Source organism: Abramis brama (assembly GCF_963993115.1).
Source record: "Abramis brama genome assembly, chromosome: 15".
NCBI classification, from domain to species: Eukaryota; Metazoa; Chordata; class Actinopteri; order Cypriniformes; family Leuciscidae; genus Abramis; species Abramis brama.
The window spans coordinates 27,567,247-27,587,682 of NC_139977.1; the positions used below are offsets into that span (position 1 = coordinate 27,567,247).

General features: G+C 36.3%; 1 protein-coding gene across 5 annotated transcripts in view; it reads left to right on the forward strand.

Moving 5' to 3' along the window:
* Window positions 1–20,436, forward strand: part of ptpn13 (protein tyrosine phosphatase non-receptor type 13) — a 71,094-nt gene continuing 50,658 nt past the window's right edge. For all 5 annotated transcript variants that reach the window (XM_084136148.1, XM_084136149.1, XM_084136152.1 and 2 more), the window contains exons 1-4: window positions 1–350; window positions 12,529–12,648; window positions 19,021–19,196; window positions 19,974–20,039. In XM_084136148.1, coding sequence (XP_083992274.1) covers window positions 12,534–12,648; window positions 19,021–19,196; window positions 19,974–20,039 — 357 coding nt within the window. In that variant the 5' untranslated portion in view covers window positions 1–350; window positions 12,529–12,533. The remainder of the gene's footprint in view (window positions 351–12,528; window positions 12,649–19,020; window positions 19,197–19,973; window positions 20,040–20,436) is intronic.

The following is a 20,436-nucleotide window of genomic DNA, read 5'->3' on the forward strand; positions in this document are numbered from 1 at the left end:
ACAGACGCTAGAGAGAGATCTGAACCTCTCGGGCTGGAAGGGTGACTCGGCTTCCCAGAGGAACCAAAGACGCGCTGCCTGTTTTCAGCCGCGTAAAAGATCCTCTGTTTACTCGCAACATTTTACGCATTATCCTTTAAGGACAAGGAGTGCTGGTTACTTTTTTTTTTTTAAACGGAGATCATGGACCTTACGTTCGAAGTAGATCTTATGAAGTAAAACCTGTTGCCAGTTCGACTCGGGCTGGTTTTCCATTTCAGGTTTGCTGGTGGATGTGATGCTGGACTCTTGTTTGCGCACTGGCTGGTAGTTGGAGTGAAGTTTGAAGTTGTAGGCCACTTATTTGCGAGGTAAGTTTTTGTTTTTACATCAATACTTTGTTGAGTTTGATGCTACTGCTTGCAAAGTTTACTAGCTTTTATATTGGTCTATAAACCCCGCAAGTAGCTTTGCACACCATGAGGCACCAGGCTTTGGATTAGGAAAGGTTTATGTCTGTATTCGAGCAAAAATGCGACTTTTATTCGAACTTTATTCAAATTTCATTATTACAGTCTACAGCAAGTTCCAAGAAGGCGTTTGTGTATGTAAAAATATGAGCTCTGCAAATAGGCTACAAACTGTGCCCAATGTTGCAGTGTTGGATGGTGGAGCGAGTTGGAAGTAACCGCAGGTGTTTTCCTGATGGTCATTGGTCTACCATTGGTCCACTTGAGGGTCTCTTTGGATAATTTTGTGCCTTTAACATGTAGTTTCAGTCAGTAATATTGAAATGAAAGACTTTTTATCTTCATTTGGTATTATTATTGTAGGCATGTCATTTTTTGGCTCGTTTTTTTGTAGCCTGGCCTCCAAATCACAACACTGCAAGTCTAATATCACGGATATAGTCATTGATGCCTAATAATATGGCCTGGTTAAATGGGGAATTGTATAAAAGTTCGAATTTTTTTTAAATTATTATTATTATTTTTTTATGTGATACTACTACAGAAGATTCAAATTAACAGTAAAGTGCCATGGTATTTCTTGCTAGAACAACATTTCACAATTTGACGACCATTGTACATATGGCAATCTTTCATACATTAATGAAAGAGAGTTTTAATATTGTAATGTCCATGCCTAGTAAAGTAAATTCTAGACTAGTTTAGTGGTGCTCTCAATAAGTAATTCCATGGATTATTACCTGACCTAAAAATCTGCATCTCTATAAAATCCTGTAATCATAAATGACCTGTAGTAAGTAATGTAAAAAGTGCGGGAAAGCTGTATTCAGTACAATAGTGTTATCGTCCCAGAAAATTACAATACTATGGTACCTCCACAGTACATTTTGCAAAAGTTAGAAGGTTGTACTCTGCTTTTTATATCCTGATGACCATCATCATGACTTTGAGTAACCTTTCATCCTCATGCACTTCAGCTCTCTAAAGCTGTCATTTGAGAGCTGAAACTTGTCATTTTTAGTCTGTTTATATCCCATGATGCCACCCCTGAACTAATGGCAGGCGGAACTGTCTCTTTCCAGTATAAACATGAGGAGTTCTTATGAAATTATGCTGTGTGGTTTGCAGTTCACAGAATTATCAGTGAAAGAGAAGGTTCTTGCACAGAGGAATGTTCCTGACACTGAGGGTGTCTGATTCATCCAGCCATAGTTATAGGGGCCAATACAAGTTCTTGTTTTCTTTGGTGCGGTGGTCCCAAGGTTTGTTTTATCCTCTGCGCTGAGCTCAATGGATCTTTTGTTTCATGTCTCTATTGCAGTACAGTCCGGGCACTGCTTACATCTGGGTTGTGCGAATCTGGCTCGGTAATCTTGTCTAGCCAAACGTCTCAAAGTTCATTTGTGCTGGACAGGAGATGGTTTAGACTTAAAGTCACCATGACATCAAAATTGACAGTTCTTGTTTTTAAAAAAATGTAATATTGCATTGTTTATTACAAAGGATGTCATTGCAATTTTTTTTTCTTTTTCATTCATATACCCTCGTAACTTCATTAATTGAAATAACTTCCCCTCCCTCTTGCTCATCTCTTCTCTTCTCTTGTTTACTGGTTTGAGTGCTGGACAACCTGTCACTCATATGAGCTCACAGCAATAGCAAATCACAACCATCTTATGATCCAATTCATTCAAGTTCCGCCCTTAATTTTTTTTCTTTTTCGAGAAACCGTTTCACCTGGATATGGTGGAGTCTTTCACAATAGGGAAAAAAATACTATGGCAACTTTGTTTTTATACCGATTTTAAAGGTGCTGTATGTAATATTGACAGGTAGTGGTTGAAATAGGCACTGCAGTCCAAATTCAAAATATTGGAGAGAGTTGTTTGCCCCGCCCCTCCTCCTCATTCATGAAGCTCATGTGGTTTGCCAGATTGAGAACAGGAACAAGCTTACGCAATTGACAATGGAAGGGTTGAGACGAGTTGATTTATTGGTATTTTAATATGCCTCTGGTTTAAGATGGATGCTGAGGCTTTTTAGATCAGGTAGAATCTGTGATCTCTGACCCCGTTTGTTTGTTGGCTTCCATGGCTGCAATACGCTGTGTTTTCTGCCAACTGGCAACCCAGAGTGTCAAAATACTATTGGGTAAATTGGCAGTGGGCGGGATTACACGTACCAAAACAGACATTCAACACGAAATATATTTCAAATTAGAATAACTGGCTGTAGAATTGTTTTTCATAGAAACAAGAATGTCAACTTAGCGTGTTTCCTAAATAACTGCAAACATGATGGTATTTTTATGCTTTACTACAGTCCAAAAAAATTACATACAGCATCTTTAAGACCCGTTCACACCAAAGATTTTAACGAAAAAGATAACATTTTAAGAATAGTTCTAAATTTTAAAAGAAAAGCAGATTCCACACGACAACTATAATGATAATGAGACAGAGAAACAATTTTCCAGATGATGAACGATTCAAACATTTACAGCCAATCAGAATCTACAAAGAGCTTGAGCATTTAAACAGCATCACTCGCTTATAATAATCGAATGTCGTCATCTGTTGGTGTCGACGCCAAGTTATCGTTATAGTTATCTTTATAGTTATACTTCTTGGTGTGAACATAAAGACGTCCACACTATAACGCTAACAACACTGAGGAACGATATCATTAAAATCACTAAATGATGAACGATAAAAACATTGACAGCCAGTCAGAATCCACCGAACTTTAAAGAGCTCGAGCATTTAAAGTGGTAGACGATGTAACTACAGTGCACACATATAATAAATAGCATATCATAACCACACCGAGTAACAATGTCATTGGAATCACTTTAAAAACTTCTTTTCCAAATGATGAACGCTTAAAAAACATTCACAGCCAATCAGAATCCACCGAACTTTAAAGAGCTTGAGCATTTAAAGTGGCAGACAACATACCTGCAGTTTGTGTATAATAAATAGAACGTCATTATGCGTTGGTGTGGATGCTAATAGTTATAATTATCTTTACAGTTATCATTCTTGGTGTGAGCTGGCCTTTAGCAATCCAGCTCGTGCAAAAGCACATTTGAACTTTGGCTTTTCAGTCCATCAGTTTTATCCCTGCGTTTTGAGTACTTAAACTAAAATTTGATGGATGTGAAAGTAGGCCGACAGTGAAAGAGGTTTACCTTCGTCCAGTGCATGAGTTCACCTCTGACTGTCTGAATCCATCTGCTGTGTATTTCTGTTTGCTATGAGCCTTTCGGATGGATTATGGTGCTTATTATGTGATGTAACAGCCATGTGGATGGTGCATTTGGCAGGTGGGTAAGAAAGGGCGCGAGCACTGGTTTGCTTGCTTGTTACGTTTGTGTAAATGTTTATTCTGTTTCCTAACATTCGGGTGAACAGTCGGTAGGCGACTTTGATAAAGTGGCACAACAGTCTTGGTTGGCCTCTGATTTATAACATAAGAATAACATAAGCATTGTGTCCACACGTTTTTCCGCTCTTGCTCTAAGGAGATCTTTCTCGCTGGATTGAGAAATGTGTTGAACGGAAGTCTCAGTTTTGATGGCTTCCTGGATCAAGCCGCACCCTCTCACCTTTGATGCTAATTCTGCTCTTTCAGCGTGTTATTTTGTTCTTGTCTGTCTCCACTGAGGAAATTCCATCTCTGCTGAACCGCAACTCAGTGCGCTTTTACACGCCAGACGCTCACAGCTCAGGTTTTTAGTTCGGCCATATTCAGTCATCTGTGTGAGGTGTTTTTCTTTAAAATGTGCATTTGCTCTCTCTTTTGCACTCTTTGTGCTTATTCTGAGTAAATGTTTAGGTTTCGGAGTTAGTGCTGCTGCTGATGTGGATTGAAATAAAATGGCTTTTTGGGCATGGAAATAAATCTCTTAGGCCTGGTTTCACAGACAGGGCTTAGATTAAGCCAGGATTAGTCCTTAGTTCAATTAGGACATTTAAGTAGCTTTTATAAACATGCCATAGAAAAAAAAACATTACTGGTGTTCATCTTGAGACAAAACAATGGCATATTTTAAGATATGTCGGTGCAAGTTGCTATCAGTTAAAACAGCTCAAACATGCATTTTAGTCTGGGACTAGACTTAAGCCTTGTCTGTGAAACCGGGGGTAAATGTTTTATATTATGATACACTCCTGTTCAAAAGTTTAGGGTCAATACGATTTTCATATAGCAAATCGATCAAAAGTGAGATTAAAGATTTCTGTTTAAAAAAATGCTGTTCTTTTGAATTTTCTATCCATCAAAGAATCCTGAAAAAATCTGGGTTTCCACAAAAATATTAAACAGCACAACTGTTTTCAACTTGATAATAATAAGAAGAAATGTTTCACGAGCAGCAAATCAGCATGAATGATTTCTGAAGGATCATGTGACTCTGAAGACTGGAGTAATGATGCTGAAATTTCAGCTTTGCATCACATGAATACATTTAATTTTTAAATATATTAAAATAGAAAACATTTCTTTTAAATTGTAATAATATTTCACAAAATTACAGTTTTTACTGTATATATGCAGCCTTGTTAAGCAGAAGAGACTTGGCCCCATAATTTTGAATGGGAGTGTCATTGCTAGTGTTTGATATGACTCATTTTACTTTTGCGTTAACACAGGGTGTTCTTGTGTTCTTGCTTTGGTTAATTTTCTTTTCAGTGCAGTAAACGAGACATGCAGAGTAAGCTTTAAAATAAAAATGGCCATTCTGTTTTGGGTTTTTTTTCTTTTTCCCTGGATGATTCACATATTTTGGGGTTTTCCAGGATGGAAACTTACTGAGAGCTGGTATATTTTATGTTCTACCAGTATATCCAAGTCAAACCGGGCTGTTGCCCCGGGCACAGTGTGTATCCCTTTGGCCCAGGCTCAACACGTGGCGAATATTAGTGTGTTTGACCCTGAGAAGCAGCTACAAGTGGGCAGTTTTATTCTGGAGGCCTCTGGTTTTCTCCAGAGCTCTGCTTTAAGGGCTTGATTGATCACACCATTGGGAGAAGAAAAAAAGAAAAGAAACCTCTCATCCTCACTGATCTGGGATCAGAGCAACACTGTGTGGATTACAAGCATTATCATTACAAAATGGATCAGAAAACTGACATTGGATCTAGCAAACATTGAATATAGAAATGGTTTTGGCATTAAAGTACATTTGGAGTTGAGGAAATTAGGGCTGCACAATATATCATTTCAGCATCGACATTGAGATGTGTTCATCCACGATAGTCACATTGCTGGATGCGTGATGTCAAATAGGCCTGAGTAGGGATCGTAGTTGATCCGTATGGACCAGGCCCCACTGATCGGAATGCATGCGATTTTTAGTTTAACCATCACAGAGTGAAAGTTTATCATTTGCATGCGTTTTTAAGTCTAGTCAGTTTTAACTCTCAAGTGAGTTTAAAACATTCACGCGCAAGAAGACGTGAAAGAATAATCATTTCGGAACTCGCACACTATTTCATAAACAACGCAACACAACGAATACAGTTCTGAATTATTTCAAAATGGCAGTCTCAGCGAGTATCCTCGTAAACACAATTGCTTACGTCTTAAGTGAACGTGAACAACTGAGAAAGAAAACTGATCCTGTATTTGTATATTGGATCCGTCATTTGGCACTATTTGCATTATAAGTCACAGTACATTTTAGATGATGATGACTTGTATTCTGAAAATAAGGTTCTTTCATTGATTATTAACAATCTTTTAAAAACTTTTTTACTTCATAAATTAAACATTTTGAGTCTTAATTGGCTGCATAGACTATATTGTCCAGCCCTGGTGGAGCTTGTGGAGGAAAGAAGAAGAGAAAAGGAGGAGTTGATTGCCATAGTTCTGTTCCGCAACCTTGTTTTTTACTAGAAATGGGAGAAATGGAAAGAAATGATAGGTTTTCTGAGCAGTGAACAATCATGATGAACTTGCACAAGCAAAGTGGTGGAATAGGAAAAGAGATGAAGATCAGGGGCGGGGGCGGGGTTTATCTTTCAGCCAAGTAGTGACTCATCCAGGGTAAAAGGGAGTTCTTCTGCCTCTACCATGTAAAAGAGTGTTTTGTTTAATGCTGCAGGAAATATGCATTGATTCATCATGGTGCAGTAATCTGGTCCTTCCAGTCGCCTTGTTACTTTAGCGAAGCGTGTTGTCAGGGATTATTGTGCAATAGTTATTGTGTGTGTATATATGTATAACACACACACACACACACACATACATATAATGCACTTTTTTATTTTGTCCCATGCCAGTTTGCACACCAACAACAAAATGAACATTCTAGCCTATAAATTAATTAGATTTGGATTACATTACTCTCCTAATTGCTAATTGTGTGATTATATGGTTAGTTGCTTCTTCTTATTCCTTTTTGACATTGTTTTTTGTCCATGACCTTATCAGAACAGACCTGCGACCAATTTTTAGGTCATGGCCCACCAGTTGAGAACTACTATTTTGAAGCTGAAATGAGAAGAACCTAATTTGAGGAAGGATAGTTGCTTCCTGTTTTATGTCATACAAGCTTTTTAGGACTCAATGACCTGTATTTGGAAAATCTATGAGGTATTCCTGGCTCTTAAGTTTTCCTTATTTTTTAACAGAGATTGAGAGAGAGAGAGAGAGAGGTAAGGGGATCCAGCAAAGGATTGTGGGGGTTTGGAGGGTTTTTTGCTTTCTTCGGTCAAAAGCATCTCCAAGAAAGATTTTCGGCTCAGCTTACTGGCATCGGGCTGTTTTTAGAATTACAGATGATTTAACCGGGTCCAACCACAGATTAATGTTATGAGAAAATTAAACATCCTCTCTATTGGGCTTTGGTGTTCTGTTGGAAACTGTTAGCCCATGCTTAAAAGAAAAAAGATTGCTTCTAGAGTTTTATTCTTGAATCTGCATACTGCCAAGTTCTGCAGCTAAATGGAAAATACTGAAATGATGACTGCTGTCTCGGGCATTTATGGGAAAAACAGAGTGCTTGTATCATCTGGAAGATGACTTAAAACAAGCCCTGTTCGCCTATCTCATTAACCCTGTCTCTACACTGAATAAAATTAGTGTTGGATTTACTCTGAAACAGTTTTCATTCAGAAATTTCTGGTAAATTTCATAAATGATTATAAAGAAATGGCAAGTACCATTGAATTAAACATGGAATTTTTAAGGTGAAGTAGAAAGACTCAAATTGTATTTTCATGTGGAAAAAACTTTCTTTTTTTTTTACACAGTCCAGGAATGTTTCTTTTGGGTAAAGGGGTTTCACCCGCATGAGGATCGTGATGAGATATCACGTTTCAAAGATGAATCGCTTTAAAATCCTCATTACTGTGATCAGGAAAACCCTGACCACGCTCATTGTTTGTGTTTTCCCAGCTCGCTCGGCACTGGGGGAATAATCTTGGCCTGAATCTACCATCCATTGCAGCTCTTCTTTCAGTACTGACTAGTTTTAGTGCTTAGTTTCATGTCTCAGCTCATTGCCGCTGTCTAGAGAAAATCTTGAATCTCCATAATTTAAAAGATTCTACTTGACCATTATGGAAAATAAGCTGCAAAACTGGCTCATTAAGAAATTCACAGCATTAAGCAACTTTGTATATAACTACCCACATTTACATAGCAAATCACAACCAGTGTTCAGTAAAATGGTGGGATACTTAACTGAAAATAACCCTATAAAAACATTTTTATTAATTGAAATTAAATAAATGTTAACTGAAATAAAATAAAATATACAAAAACAAACGTAACTTTGACACCATGAAATCAAAATGGCCAATTCTTGTTTTTGAGTAATGTTGCAGCCTTTATTTATTTGTCCGTGCACATCATTATTATTATTATTTTTTAATTCATGTGCCCTCTTAATCTTTAATCAAAATAACTTCCCTTCCTTGCAGCAACATCTCTTCTCTGATGACGTGTTTACTGGCGTGAGGGCGGGGCAACGTCACTCACATTAGATTGACCAATAGCAAACCACAACCATCCAATCAATTCCCCATGAACAAAATCAAGTCCCGCCCTACATTTGTTCTTGTTTGAGAAGCCGATTCAATCAGATGTACGTCACAATAGGGAAGGAAATACTATCACAACTTCCGTTTCATGCTGACTTCAGTTGCCAATAAGTTTCTCATTTTTATTTAGTTTAACCTTATGTAAAAAATAACTAAAAGTAAAACTGAAATAAAATGTATAAAAACTAAATTACTAAAACTTTTAACTAAAATTAAACGGAAAATGTAAAAATAAAAACATACCAAATATTAATAAAAACGTTAAAAAAAGGTGCAGTAGCAAAAAAATAAAATAAATAAATGTAAAAATGTTATGCTTTTTATGTAATGTTTGTACTTTTTAAATTGTGACTTTTTTTTTTTTTCTGCAAGAAACCTTGATTAAAATTAATAATGGTCATCAGGGAAATCGCATTTAAAATATGGCCTTTTAAAATAGGCATTTTATAAAGCTTAATATTACAGAAGTAGTTTGAAGCTGTGTTGTTTTTGTGTGTTTTTGGTTGTGTAAAATACACTTTAAAAACAGGCTTTTCTTCCTCCCTTTGAAACATTTTTCCCCAGACGTGCAAGATTTCTCCCTGAAGTGATTACATTCCGCATAACCCAAATTCCCCTGCAGTCCTGAGCATTTCAGTGCTGCTTGATGTCTTTTAACATTTTTAGAAATAACTGCCACCATGCATAATGACTGGGAAAAGAAACTTCTTCTGAAATTTACATAATGAAGTAAACACTTGGGTGTGAGAGCTCACATTGGGTGGAAGGTGTAATGGATGCTACAGTATGTTCAGAATGGAATGCTAGCGTATCTCATACTGCATCATGGTGTATTGTATCTGCATGCAGTATGTAACATATTGTTCACACATGACTAAGTTGCACATGTAATTCGGCAGAATCGGCACCCACAATGCCGTATTGTAAAAGTAAAAGTACAGTTTAATTGCCTTTTTCCAGTGATGGACAGTAACAAAGTATTTTTATTTTGGGAAACTTTTACTTTTTCTTCAGTGTGACCGATGGCGTGAAAATTAAGTTACTAATGCTGAATTTTAGAATTTATTATTGCAACTGAAAATCATATTTAGGTTACGACTGTCAGTTGTTTCTGAACTGAATCTGCTGTAAAAGGGAATATTGACACGTCCACATTTGTGTATTACTGTTTGAACAGGGAAGGTTTTAGGTAAAACTAAACATAACATTAAAATAACTCAAATTATTGCTCATACATCTTCCCCGCTGCTGTAGCAGTTTCAAATGATGTAAAACTAAAATGTTTGCATAGTGTTTTTCTTAAAATGTTAACACATAAATATTAAGTGTCTGCATAATCTTCCTTATTGACTAGTTCTGGCTACTTGAAAATTCATAATAATTCATAATTTTGTCAGACTGAGCTGTAGCCTATTTAATATCCATCTGTGTGTCTAGTACATGTACTATATACGTTGAATTTTTCTGTTTTTAAAGTATTTTAATGTAAAAAAATCTGCTACATTCACTTTTGTTGTAAGTGCCTCACTGTAGATCAGTCTTTTGCTATTTAAAGAAAATGAGTGACTACTTCCATGGAAGTAAATTTTTGTGGTAATCCACATTATGTGTGTACTAAATCTGGAATATGTCTTTAAAGGGAAGTCAAATGCATTGTATTGTGAAATACTGTATTCCTTGTAGCAAGTCATGCAAGTATTCAGTGCATACTGTGCAAACTACTCAATTATTTGGTAGTTTACCATTCCAAATATTCCCATTTTTATGCATTTGGCTGACACTTTTATCCAAAGTGACATTTTATCAGTTCATGCATTCCCTTGGAATTGAACCGGCCATGACCTTGGTGTTGCTCTACTGGAATGAATATCTGCCATATTTTCTTACACTGGTTCTCTCCTGTTCTCCTGTGGCTAAACGTACCGGTGGGAATGACCCAGTGTTCCACTGCACCCTGAGAGACGGGGGAAAACATTCCACTCGTTGGCTGTGTTGGAATAACAAAAGCCGAGGAAAACAATCTGCATACGACAGCCCCCCACACTAAAGGCTAATGAGGCGTGCGGGAGGGGTCCGGATCATACTTTCCTCTCCTCATATCCCTCTTTCAGAGAGTTTCACATCCCCAATGGCATTCCTGCATAAATATGCGGCAATCTGTAGAGCTTTCTTTCTCTTATGTGGAATGAGCCGCTCTCGTTGGGGCCTTAAGTATCTTAGATGGAAGGTGATTGCCATGTCTTTTAGTGCATTCTTCATGGGTGTTTGGTCTCAGAAAATGAGATTTAGAGCGTTAATATAGCCACCGTTGATAAACATTTATTTACACACACACACACACACACCTCTACGCTCCACCCTTAAACCTGTTTTTATATTTTATCCAAACTGTAATGAAAGATTACAGATTTTTTTGTAACTTTCAGATAACATGAATTGATAAATTGGCCTTATTGAGCCTGATTTATTGCTTGTTTGTGATTGTATTTAATGTAATTGTATGTAAATGGTATAAATACATATATACACACACACATATATATATATATATATATATATATATATATATATATATATATATATATATATATATATATATATATATAATATATATATATAATTATTTTATTTTTTTTAACAAATATTTGTAATTTTCTCCCAAATGTGGTCTCAGGTTTTATTAATTATTTTTATTTAACTACCTTTATCACTTAATATAATTTTTATCACTTTATATAATATGAAAATGAAAAATTCCCCAAAAGTTGATCTCCAAACATGTCACATGTGCTCTGATGTTTCATGCATGCACGCGTTGCCTAAAAAAAGTCTGACTCCACAGTTCAATTGAAATGTGACATATAACCATTTAGGTAGCCCCGCATAATGCCCGCTCAAAAGTAATCCCTTAAACCCTGAGCTTCCTCTGTCTCTCTTGCCTCACAGCATGCTGGGATTTCCAGGGGTTTATGGCTCTTTGTAACTACAGCTGTGGTTAACATAATGACGAACAATTTCACTGCAAGTGTTACTGACCCCACCCTGACAATTAGACCTGACAGGACACACACAGGTTTGCTTGTTTTGGTGTGACATTATGGCGATTGATGGACTGTTTGGATCAGCTGTGCAGTTTCAGCAGCGTTCTCTCTTTCAGGATCACATTTAAAATGGAAGAATCACAGATTTCTCCTCACCTAATCCTAATAATCATGAATGTTTTACGTCTTCTTCCACCCACCCCTGTATTCCATGGCCATGTGGGCGGGGCAAATAATATAATGTTCCATTCAAATCCTTATGGATAAAATCAAGCTTTGCTCTACATTATTTCCAGATGAATATTGTTACACTCGGAAATATGGTGCATTTTAGAAGGTAAATGTGCAGCTGTTTCTTTAAGCCAGCGTGAAATCAAAATGACCCCCATTTATTTAATACATATTTTGTGTCTTAGTGCAATAAATTGGGTACAGTAAGGCATTTAAAAAAAGGCTGCACTTTATTTTACAGTACGTGTGAGTAGTGTACTTAGTGTACTTACCTAAGGAAGTACTGGGTCATATAAGGTAACTATATGGGTTAGGTTCAGGGTTAGTACCTAGTTATTACCCATAATTACTATAATAAGTACATATACTTGGGGATCAAGACTATAAAATAAAGTGCTACCAAAAATCTTATTGTGCCTGACTTATCAGTTCATGTTATACCAAAGAAAAAATGTATCTTCCTAATCTTCCGTTACTCGCTCCTCCTCTAAATTACTTTGTGTGTGTTGGCTGACATCACTTGGTTAACAATAGCCAAACAGATATTTACTGTAGAATTTGTTTTAGGCTACTGTTGTAGGTGATGCAGCCTTTCTACAGTTTTGCCAAGTTAGCAATAATAGCAAATACCCGATACATATTTGGTTCTTCAGAATTTAAAATCCTCATAGATGTGCAGAGAGCACTTGTAAATGTCCTGGATGTACAATGTTGATGGTGATTGTATGAATAACATTGATGTGTTCTGTGGTCCCGTAGGCAGCATGCATGTGTCTCTGGCTGAGGCGCTGCAGGTGAGAGGAGGACCGCTGCAGGAGGAGGAGGTCTGGGCCGTCCTGAACCAGAGCGCAGAGAGCCTGCATGAACTCCTCCGCAGAGGTAAACCGCGCTGATAACTCCCACATCTCCCGAGGGTACCCAGCCATGTTGGCCTTGGGATGGCCGAGACAATCAGAGACCTTGGATTGCAGTCTGGTATCTTTGGAGCACATAAGAACGTTTGTTGATAAAACATGTCCAAAGTGTTCAGCAATCTGCTCAAAATACGCAGGGTTTTTGCAAATGAAACCAGCTATCTGGCTTCCTTTGGTTAAAGTGCAAGCCATAAAGTTGCATAAATGCGGTGTAAACGCCAGTCATCCAAAACTGAAGGAAGTTATATGGAGGAATCTGTACCAAAACCTAGCGAGCTGCCTACATAGGCAACATTTTTAAGTTATCATGGTCATGCTCCTTATGTGAAGGTAGTTCCAAAAGGTATTCTTTTCATTTGGCCAAATTTTGCAGGTTTGAATGTATTCTTCACAAAGAATGAAATCCCACAATGCACTGCAAGAAGATCAGTAAAAAGGAATGTATCCAAGATGGCTGACAAATTGAAAGTTTTGAAATGGTGATTATAAATATACTAAAGAAAGAACTATCCCCATTGAAAGCAATTGTGAGTCAAGTCTCCTATTTTAGAGTGTGGCATGAATTCTGCAGGTTTGAGTTTGATGTGTTTGTAAGGAAACCATCATCTTTGACCTCTTCAGAACCCGGTAGCTTCTGTTGCCAAGTAACATGCAGAGAATGCTGCTTTATTTTGAAAAAAATCTGACCTTGTGTGTTCCAAACCAGTGCAGTGCCATTCAGAGTGTTTTTATTAATAGTTTTTGGAATGTTAGATTTACATTCCATTTCTTCAATTATTGCAATAACGCGCTCAGGGAACGTCTCGCTGTCTCTGCTTTTTAGATCCTTTTTTGCCCCTCTAATTATTTTCACTCTCTTTTTGTCTGAATCTTTCCTCGTTCACCTGGTTTCTCTGGTTTGGTCAGCATGTTGCAATTTCAACTTTCTTTAACCTGAAACTTTGTAGCTATTCTTTCCTCTTGTCATGATTGCAAACATTCTTGTTTGTTAAATGTACAAGATGTCCTGGTTTAACATTTCGGAAGGAATCCATTACGGTATCTATTCAGTGGAGGAATTTCATGCGCTAACCTTGTGTTTGTGTGTAAATTACCACACCATGGTAGTAAAAATTTCCACCAAAAAAAAACCTAGGTTGTACTGGTGAAACTCGAAAAATTAGAATATTGTGCAAAAGTTATAATTTTGATGGTTATGGCTTACAGCTTATGAAAACCCCAAATTCAAAATCTCAGAAAATTAGAATATTACATGAAATCAGTAAAAAAAAAAAGGATTTTAAATACAGAAATGTCGGCCCTCCGAAAATTATAATCATGCATATGTATATAGTTATAGTATATACTAAATATATTAGTTTCACCTTTTAATTTGAATTACTGAAATACATGAACTTTTGCACTATATTCAAATTTTTCGAGTTTCACCTGTATATGATTTAATGTATTATATAACTATTTATATTATATGTGATATAACTATATTTATATTACATACTATTATGTAGCTAAAAACCATAATGCAGTCTGTAAAAGCAAGCATTATAGCGCTCAGAACACCTTAGCAACTTCATAGAAATGCGTTAAAACACCTTAGCAACCACATAGCAATTCGCTAAAAACAATCTAAACACTTTAAGCTTTAACTTTTTTTTCTTAGAAAATGTTAAAATCTAGTTATTTGTAGTCCAATATCTTGTTGTAATTGTTCAAATCTGTCATTCTTTTGGATGATTGTTGCTATAAGATTAGAATAGCTTTTTTGTAGCAATAACCACAGTAACTTTATTTTGGTGGAAACTATGGTTATCATTAGGGGTGGCGATATGACCTATCTGAAAAACGTAATAAATACTACATAAATTGTATATAATCAAATGTATAAAAAAACACCTGCATAGTCTTCTCTGTGTAAATTAAATATACATTTACTCTTATTAAAGCTACAAAAGTGATTCAGTCTAGAGCAGTGAGATATTTTTGTTGTTGTTTGATTAACATTAATAACGAAAGCAGGTGCATTTGGATGCCGTCACTTTAAGACAGACTGCACAGTTTTCTTTCTCGACAGCTTATTTTTGCTTAGGACATAAATGACTGTTTACTTGCAAATACATGGCCACTTTGACACGTATGTGTATTTAACTGTTCAAGCCCAATTAGTCATCAAAAAGCCCTCAGTTCAGTTCTCACAGGCTCTATGAGCGTCTTCACGTGAGCTCGTCTCAGACAGCCCTGAAAAACAGTCTCTCTGACAGCATGCATATAGCGAAATGAGTTGTCTTTCGCTGCTTACTGCACTTTAGCGGTTTAAAATCACTTGTTTTTAAACCGCAACACTTTAAAAACGCATGCAAACGATAAGCTTTCGTGGCGGCGCAGCACAGCAACTTCACGTGAACGCAACCGCGATAGAGACGATAGTCCAAAAACTCTACCCGGTTGACGAAAAATGCTACTGGTTAATCCTTTCTACCGATAACTGGCAGGGAATGTTTGAAATAGGGTTAGTATGACTTAAAGTGAAAACCCTGCGACTACTTAAGAAAAACCACAGACCACAAGTATGCCACACAGCCCATGCTGTTTCCTCACAAAAATATCTTTAAATGTGAAAAAATATTTTGCTGTCCACATTCGCTGGATTGTCCTTTTCTTGCAAACAATTCAATGCCATTACAAGCCTCAGCTATGACTTTATCAGTACATTCAACACGATTCTTTTGTAGAATGGTACTTTCAGTTCTGTCTTAAGCCAATTCACTCATGTTTAAAAGTCATTCGAATAAATCTCCGGCCTCCTCAAAAGCTGTCAGCGTAGGCCAGACCAAAAATAGCTCCTATCAGTCTGATTCAAAGAATCATTTTTTTTTCTGTCTCTGGAGGGAAGGGTAACACTTCTGCGAAATTTATGAGAAGGCTTACTCAGCCTTATGTCCGTCCTCTGTGTCTCAGAATGACTGTGTTGTGTGTCAACGTTGTGAACAAAAGCCTCTTTATTGTCCCTGCACCCTGGTTTCCTAAAGAGCAGTCTGGTGGGCAGTTTGCGGCGATTGAGATGATGCCAGCTCCTCTCGACCGATATCTGTCGTTCCCGCACAGATCTTGAGGCTCTCGACAAGTCTTTCTCACAGTCGGTGGACAATTCTCATTCTGTCGTCATCCCAGACAGTCGTTGCCCCCTTTATTCAGCGGACCTGGCCATTAGCCAGTCGGGTTTGGAACGTAATTAAGCCTTTGTCTTCAGGGTCGAGGAGGACGATGATGATGATAAAGATGATGTAGCTGCTTCGGTATGTGTTTGCAGGGAGAAGTAGGACTCTCCTCGTCTCACAGAAGCTTGTTATCTGGCCTTGAGTTGCTCTGGGGTGAAAACTTGCTGGCAAAGGTCCCTCTTGACAGAGTTTGCAGAAATTCTGGGCCCTGGACGAGAGTCATGGGACATGACTTGATCGAGTCAGCAAGTTTGCTTTGTGTAACATGCCGTTTTAATTTGAAGGCGCTGCTTGTATTCAGTATATCATAAAATATATATTATATAAATAAAAAATATTAATAATAAATATATTAAAATATATCGCGATAATTACTGTTATCGTTTTATCGCCCAGCCCTTAATACACACATAATATACAGTATACACACATAATAATAAAAAATATATATAAAAAAAAATATATATATATACACACACACACACACACACACACACACACACACACACACACACACACACATACATATAATATATATACATATACATATACATATACATGTATATGTATATGTATATGTATATATATTATATGTATGTGTGTGTGTGTGTGTGTGTGTGTATATATATATATTTTTTTTTTATATATTTTTTTTTTTAAATTTCATATGTGTATATAATATGTATGTGTATATATATATATATATATATATATATATATATATATATATATATATATACACATACACACACACATACATATAATATATATACATATACATATATATATTATATGTATGTGTGTGTGTATGTGTATATATATATATTATGTATGTATGTAAGAGTTCAGATGCAAAAACCTCTAAGTGCCATCTGAAATTTTCTTCTAGAATGATCATTTTTATGAAGCTCGTATATTTAAGTTCAGTATTTGCACTTAAATGACAATTCATAGGTAATTTTCATTGTCATTAAAGTGAAATTACTGAACTTAAATATACATGCTTGATAAAAATGATCATTCTAGAAGAAAATTTCAGATGGCACTTAGAGGCTTTTGCATCTGATCTCTTCATATATATATATATATATATATATAATGCAAAAGTTTCCACCACTTCCTGCGCTTTAAAATGGGTATTTAGGTCATTCGGTTGGTTGTCCTTGCACAGTAATCTTGAGCATCTCAAATAAACAGATACTGGTTAAATAAACAGACACCCAAGTCAGTAGACAGCACATGTTTGATTTTTTTTCTTCTTTTTTTTCCCATCTATTTTCTCTTTCTTAGGAGAATTTGTGATGCTATTTTTGGCTGATACTTCATTGGGCTCGAGAACTGCAGTATATTATCTGTCCACTCGGGCAGATAAAAACTTATCAGATAGGCCCGTTCTGAGATATTTCCAACTGTGCGTCAGCTTCCTTCCAGTTAACAACTTGATGACTCTGAGCTTTAGCATGCCAGCATTTTCAGCTTTTGAGAATTAGTTGCAGTGCATTCCAAAGAAAGGTATGTTACCTGTGTAGTTCTACTAGGAGATTATTTGAATAAAGCTGCTGGAATATCTGTGCTGGAAGCTAAACAAGACACTGCTATATTTTCACTGAGGTTCAACTGTGGTCAGACAGTTTCCACAGGAAACATGTGTTTACTTTGGGAATTCCAGTGCTTTATAGCATCGCTGCTTGAATACATTTTTATTTGTTCTCTAGAACACATTCTGACATTATTTAAATGTTTCTGTTAATTTATTTTATGTTAATTTGCACAAACCCCTAACTCTTAAGTACAGTAATAGGAGCATAACTTGTTTGAGCTACTGATGTGAATGTTACTAAATGCCAAAATAAACCCCAAGTCTTATGTGCACCAAGGCTGAATTTATTTGATCAAAAATACAGGAAAAACAGTAATATTATTTCTATTTGAATATATTTTAAAATGTAATTTATTCCTTTGATGCAAAGCTGAATTTTCAGCATCATTACTCCAGTCTTCATTCCCTCATGATCATTCATAAATCATTCTGACATGCTGATTTGGTGAATAAGAAACATCCTTATTATTATCAATGTTGAAAACCGTTTTACAAATATCTTTAATAGTTTTACAAGTATTTCAAATAAACCGTGATTTTCAGGATTTTTTTAAATAAATAGATAAGTACAACATTCATATGAAATGGACATTTTTGTTTAATTATAATTAAAACAAAATAATGTAATATTATAATAGTCTTTACTGTCAGTTTTAATCAAGTCAATGCATTAATTTCTGTAAAAAAAAAAAAAAAAAAAAAATCTCACTGACCCATAACACCCTATCATCATGGTGACAGCATTTGCTTTAGTAAATAGAAGAATCTACTGTACATTTTCAGTTGTAGCGTTTTGAGATATCGCTCTGGTTTTCTGGTATACGTGACATGAAATAATAAAAAGTAGGTTTCTCAAAAGCAATTCCACATTTCCACTGAATCCTAATCTGTAATAGAGGAGTTATTTCTGCACAGCTGTTCCATCTAAACCGCAGGGCCGTATTGCAAAGGCTCCATTGTTTTGCGCCTACAGCAGCACAAAAGAAGAGGGAAAAAAACATCAAAAAGAAAAATGAACTGTCATACAGAATCATCTTTTTGAGAGAGAACCCAAGGGCCTTGTATTTTAAGGAAATGCACTCATTCACAGAATAATGCAGCTCTTTATTACATGTCTTTGTCCGGATGAAAAGAATTAGCTTTGTACCACCAAATCTCCAAAGTTCCTGAAACGTGCACAGTCAGATCGTGCTGTATTCGTGTCGAGGAAATGTTCTGAGCCCAAGGCCATAATCTTCCTTAACTTCCGAACTTAGCCAGTGTTGGAAACTTTGCTGTTTCCATAGTTTTCAAAGGAACATTATATTTCTGAACTTAATAAATCCCATAGACCGATAAAAGGATATCTGAAAAAAGGATATTACTCTATCAATCTAATCAGTCAGCAATCCATCTTTCTGTCTGTCTAACGATCTATCCATCTCATTTTTATATTTAAGAATTTGTTACAGATTCAGATGTCCTAGGAGCTGCAGTTGTGGTCAAGCTTGTGGTAATACTTTGCATGTTTGTTTTCCCTCAGGTTCAACCGATCCGTCTGCGTTGGGATTCATCATTTCTCCATGGTCGCTGCTGCTCATGCCTTCCGGAAACATCTCTTTCACGGATGAGAACGTGACACAGAAGGACCTGCGGGCTTTCACTCCTCCAGAGGTGCTGGACGGTCTCAACCTCTCCTCGCTCTCTGATATGGAAAAGGTACCTTATGTAGTTTGAATGATTTTTGTTGGGCTTGTTGTTTCCCATTTAAAATCTCTCGTTTATGACTTCTGGTATCAATTTAAATTTGGTAGGAAATAGTGAATTATTTTTAATTCTGAAAAGCTCTTTTTCTACTTTTCAGACTTTTAGAGTCTGTTGTCAGTGAGGTTATTTCAGATGTTTTTTATTTCATTTTTGAACGATGGCATGTGAATATGAGAGAAAAAGTGAAGTTAAAACAAGTTTGTTATTTATTGTCGCCAAAAAGTGAGGAAAGCTACTTTCATTCTATCAAGCAACCATTTATTTTGTTTTATGTATACATTTGAGCTCTTAAACCATTTTGACAGTACACTTCTGTGTACACATGACATTCTTCGAGAGAGACCGATACACCACCGCAGAGTCAAGGCATGATTATTTGCAGAGAAGTTAAAGGATCTTTTGCATTCTTTGGCAGACTTTGGGACATTCTGTGCTCAAAGCTATTCTTTAGGAAGAGGAACAGACAGAAGAACTAGACGGGGAAGAAACACAAAACTATGTAGATGTGCTATATATAAAGTTTGATGCGGATTAAGACCTGAAACATACTGTGGGCTAGCAAATGCTTTTGGCAACACAAGCTCACTCGCACTTGCCTTTGCTTCTTGAAATGTATCAGAATGACGCTGTCTGTTGTTTCTCCATTTTGTTATGTGGACTGAAACATCAAATGCAATCATAAACTGCTCCATTGTCACATGACATTTCGGTTTTCTTTTTACCTTGTAGATGCACATGTATTCGCTTGGCATGACGTTGTTTTGGGGTGCAGACTATGAGATTCCTCAGAGCCAGGTGAGGCTTTCAATGCATTTAATGTTTATAATTCTTCAATTTACTTTTACTTTTCATTTAATATAGAAAAGGAGTGATTTAGAATGGCTAGTACCAATAAATTTCGGGTTAATATATACAATTTAATTTGATTCTATGTAATTTTCAGTGCTTTATAGAGCATCACATTGTTAGCTTAGCAATATGCTAATATCTATTAAGAATCGAGTCTGCGGTTTCATTCTGCTGTACATAGAAACATCGTTAAATTATGGAACTAAATTCAGTACAAAAGGAGTGGTTAAAATCAAATGAAATTGAATATATTAACCCAGTATTTGTTTGTACTATGTATTTTATAGTGCTTTGTAGGGTATTACGTTGTTAGCTTAGCAACATGCTAACATCAATTTGAATC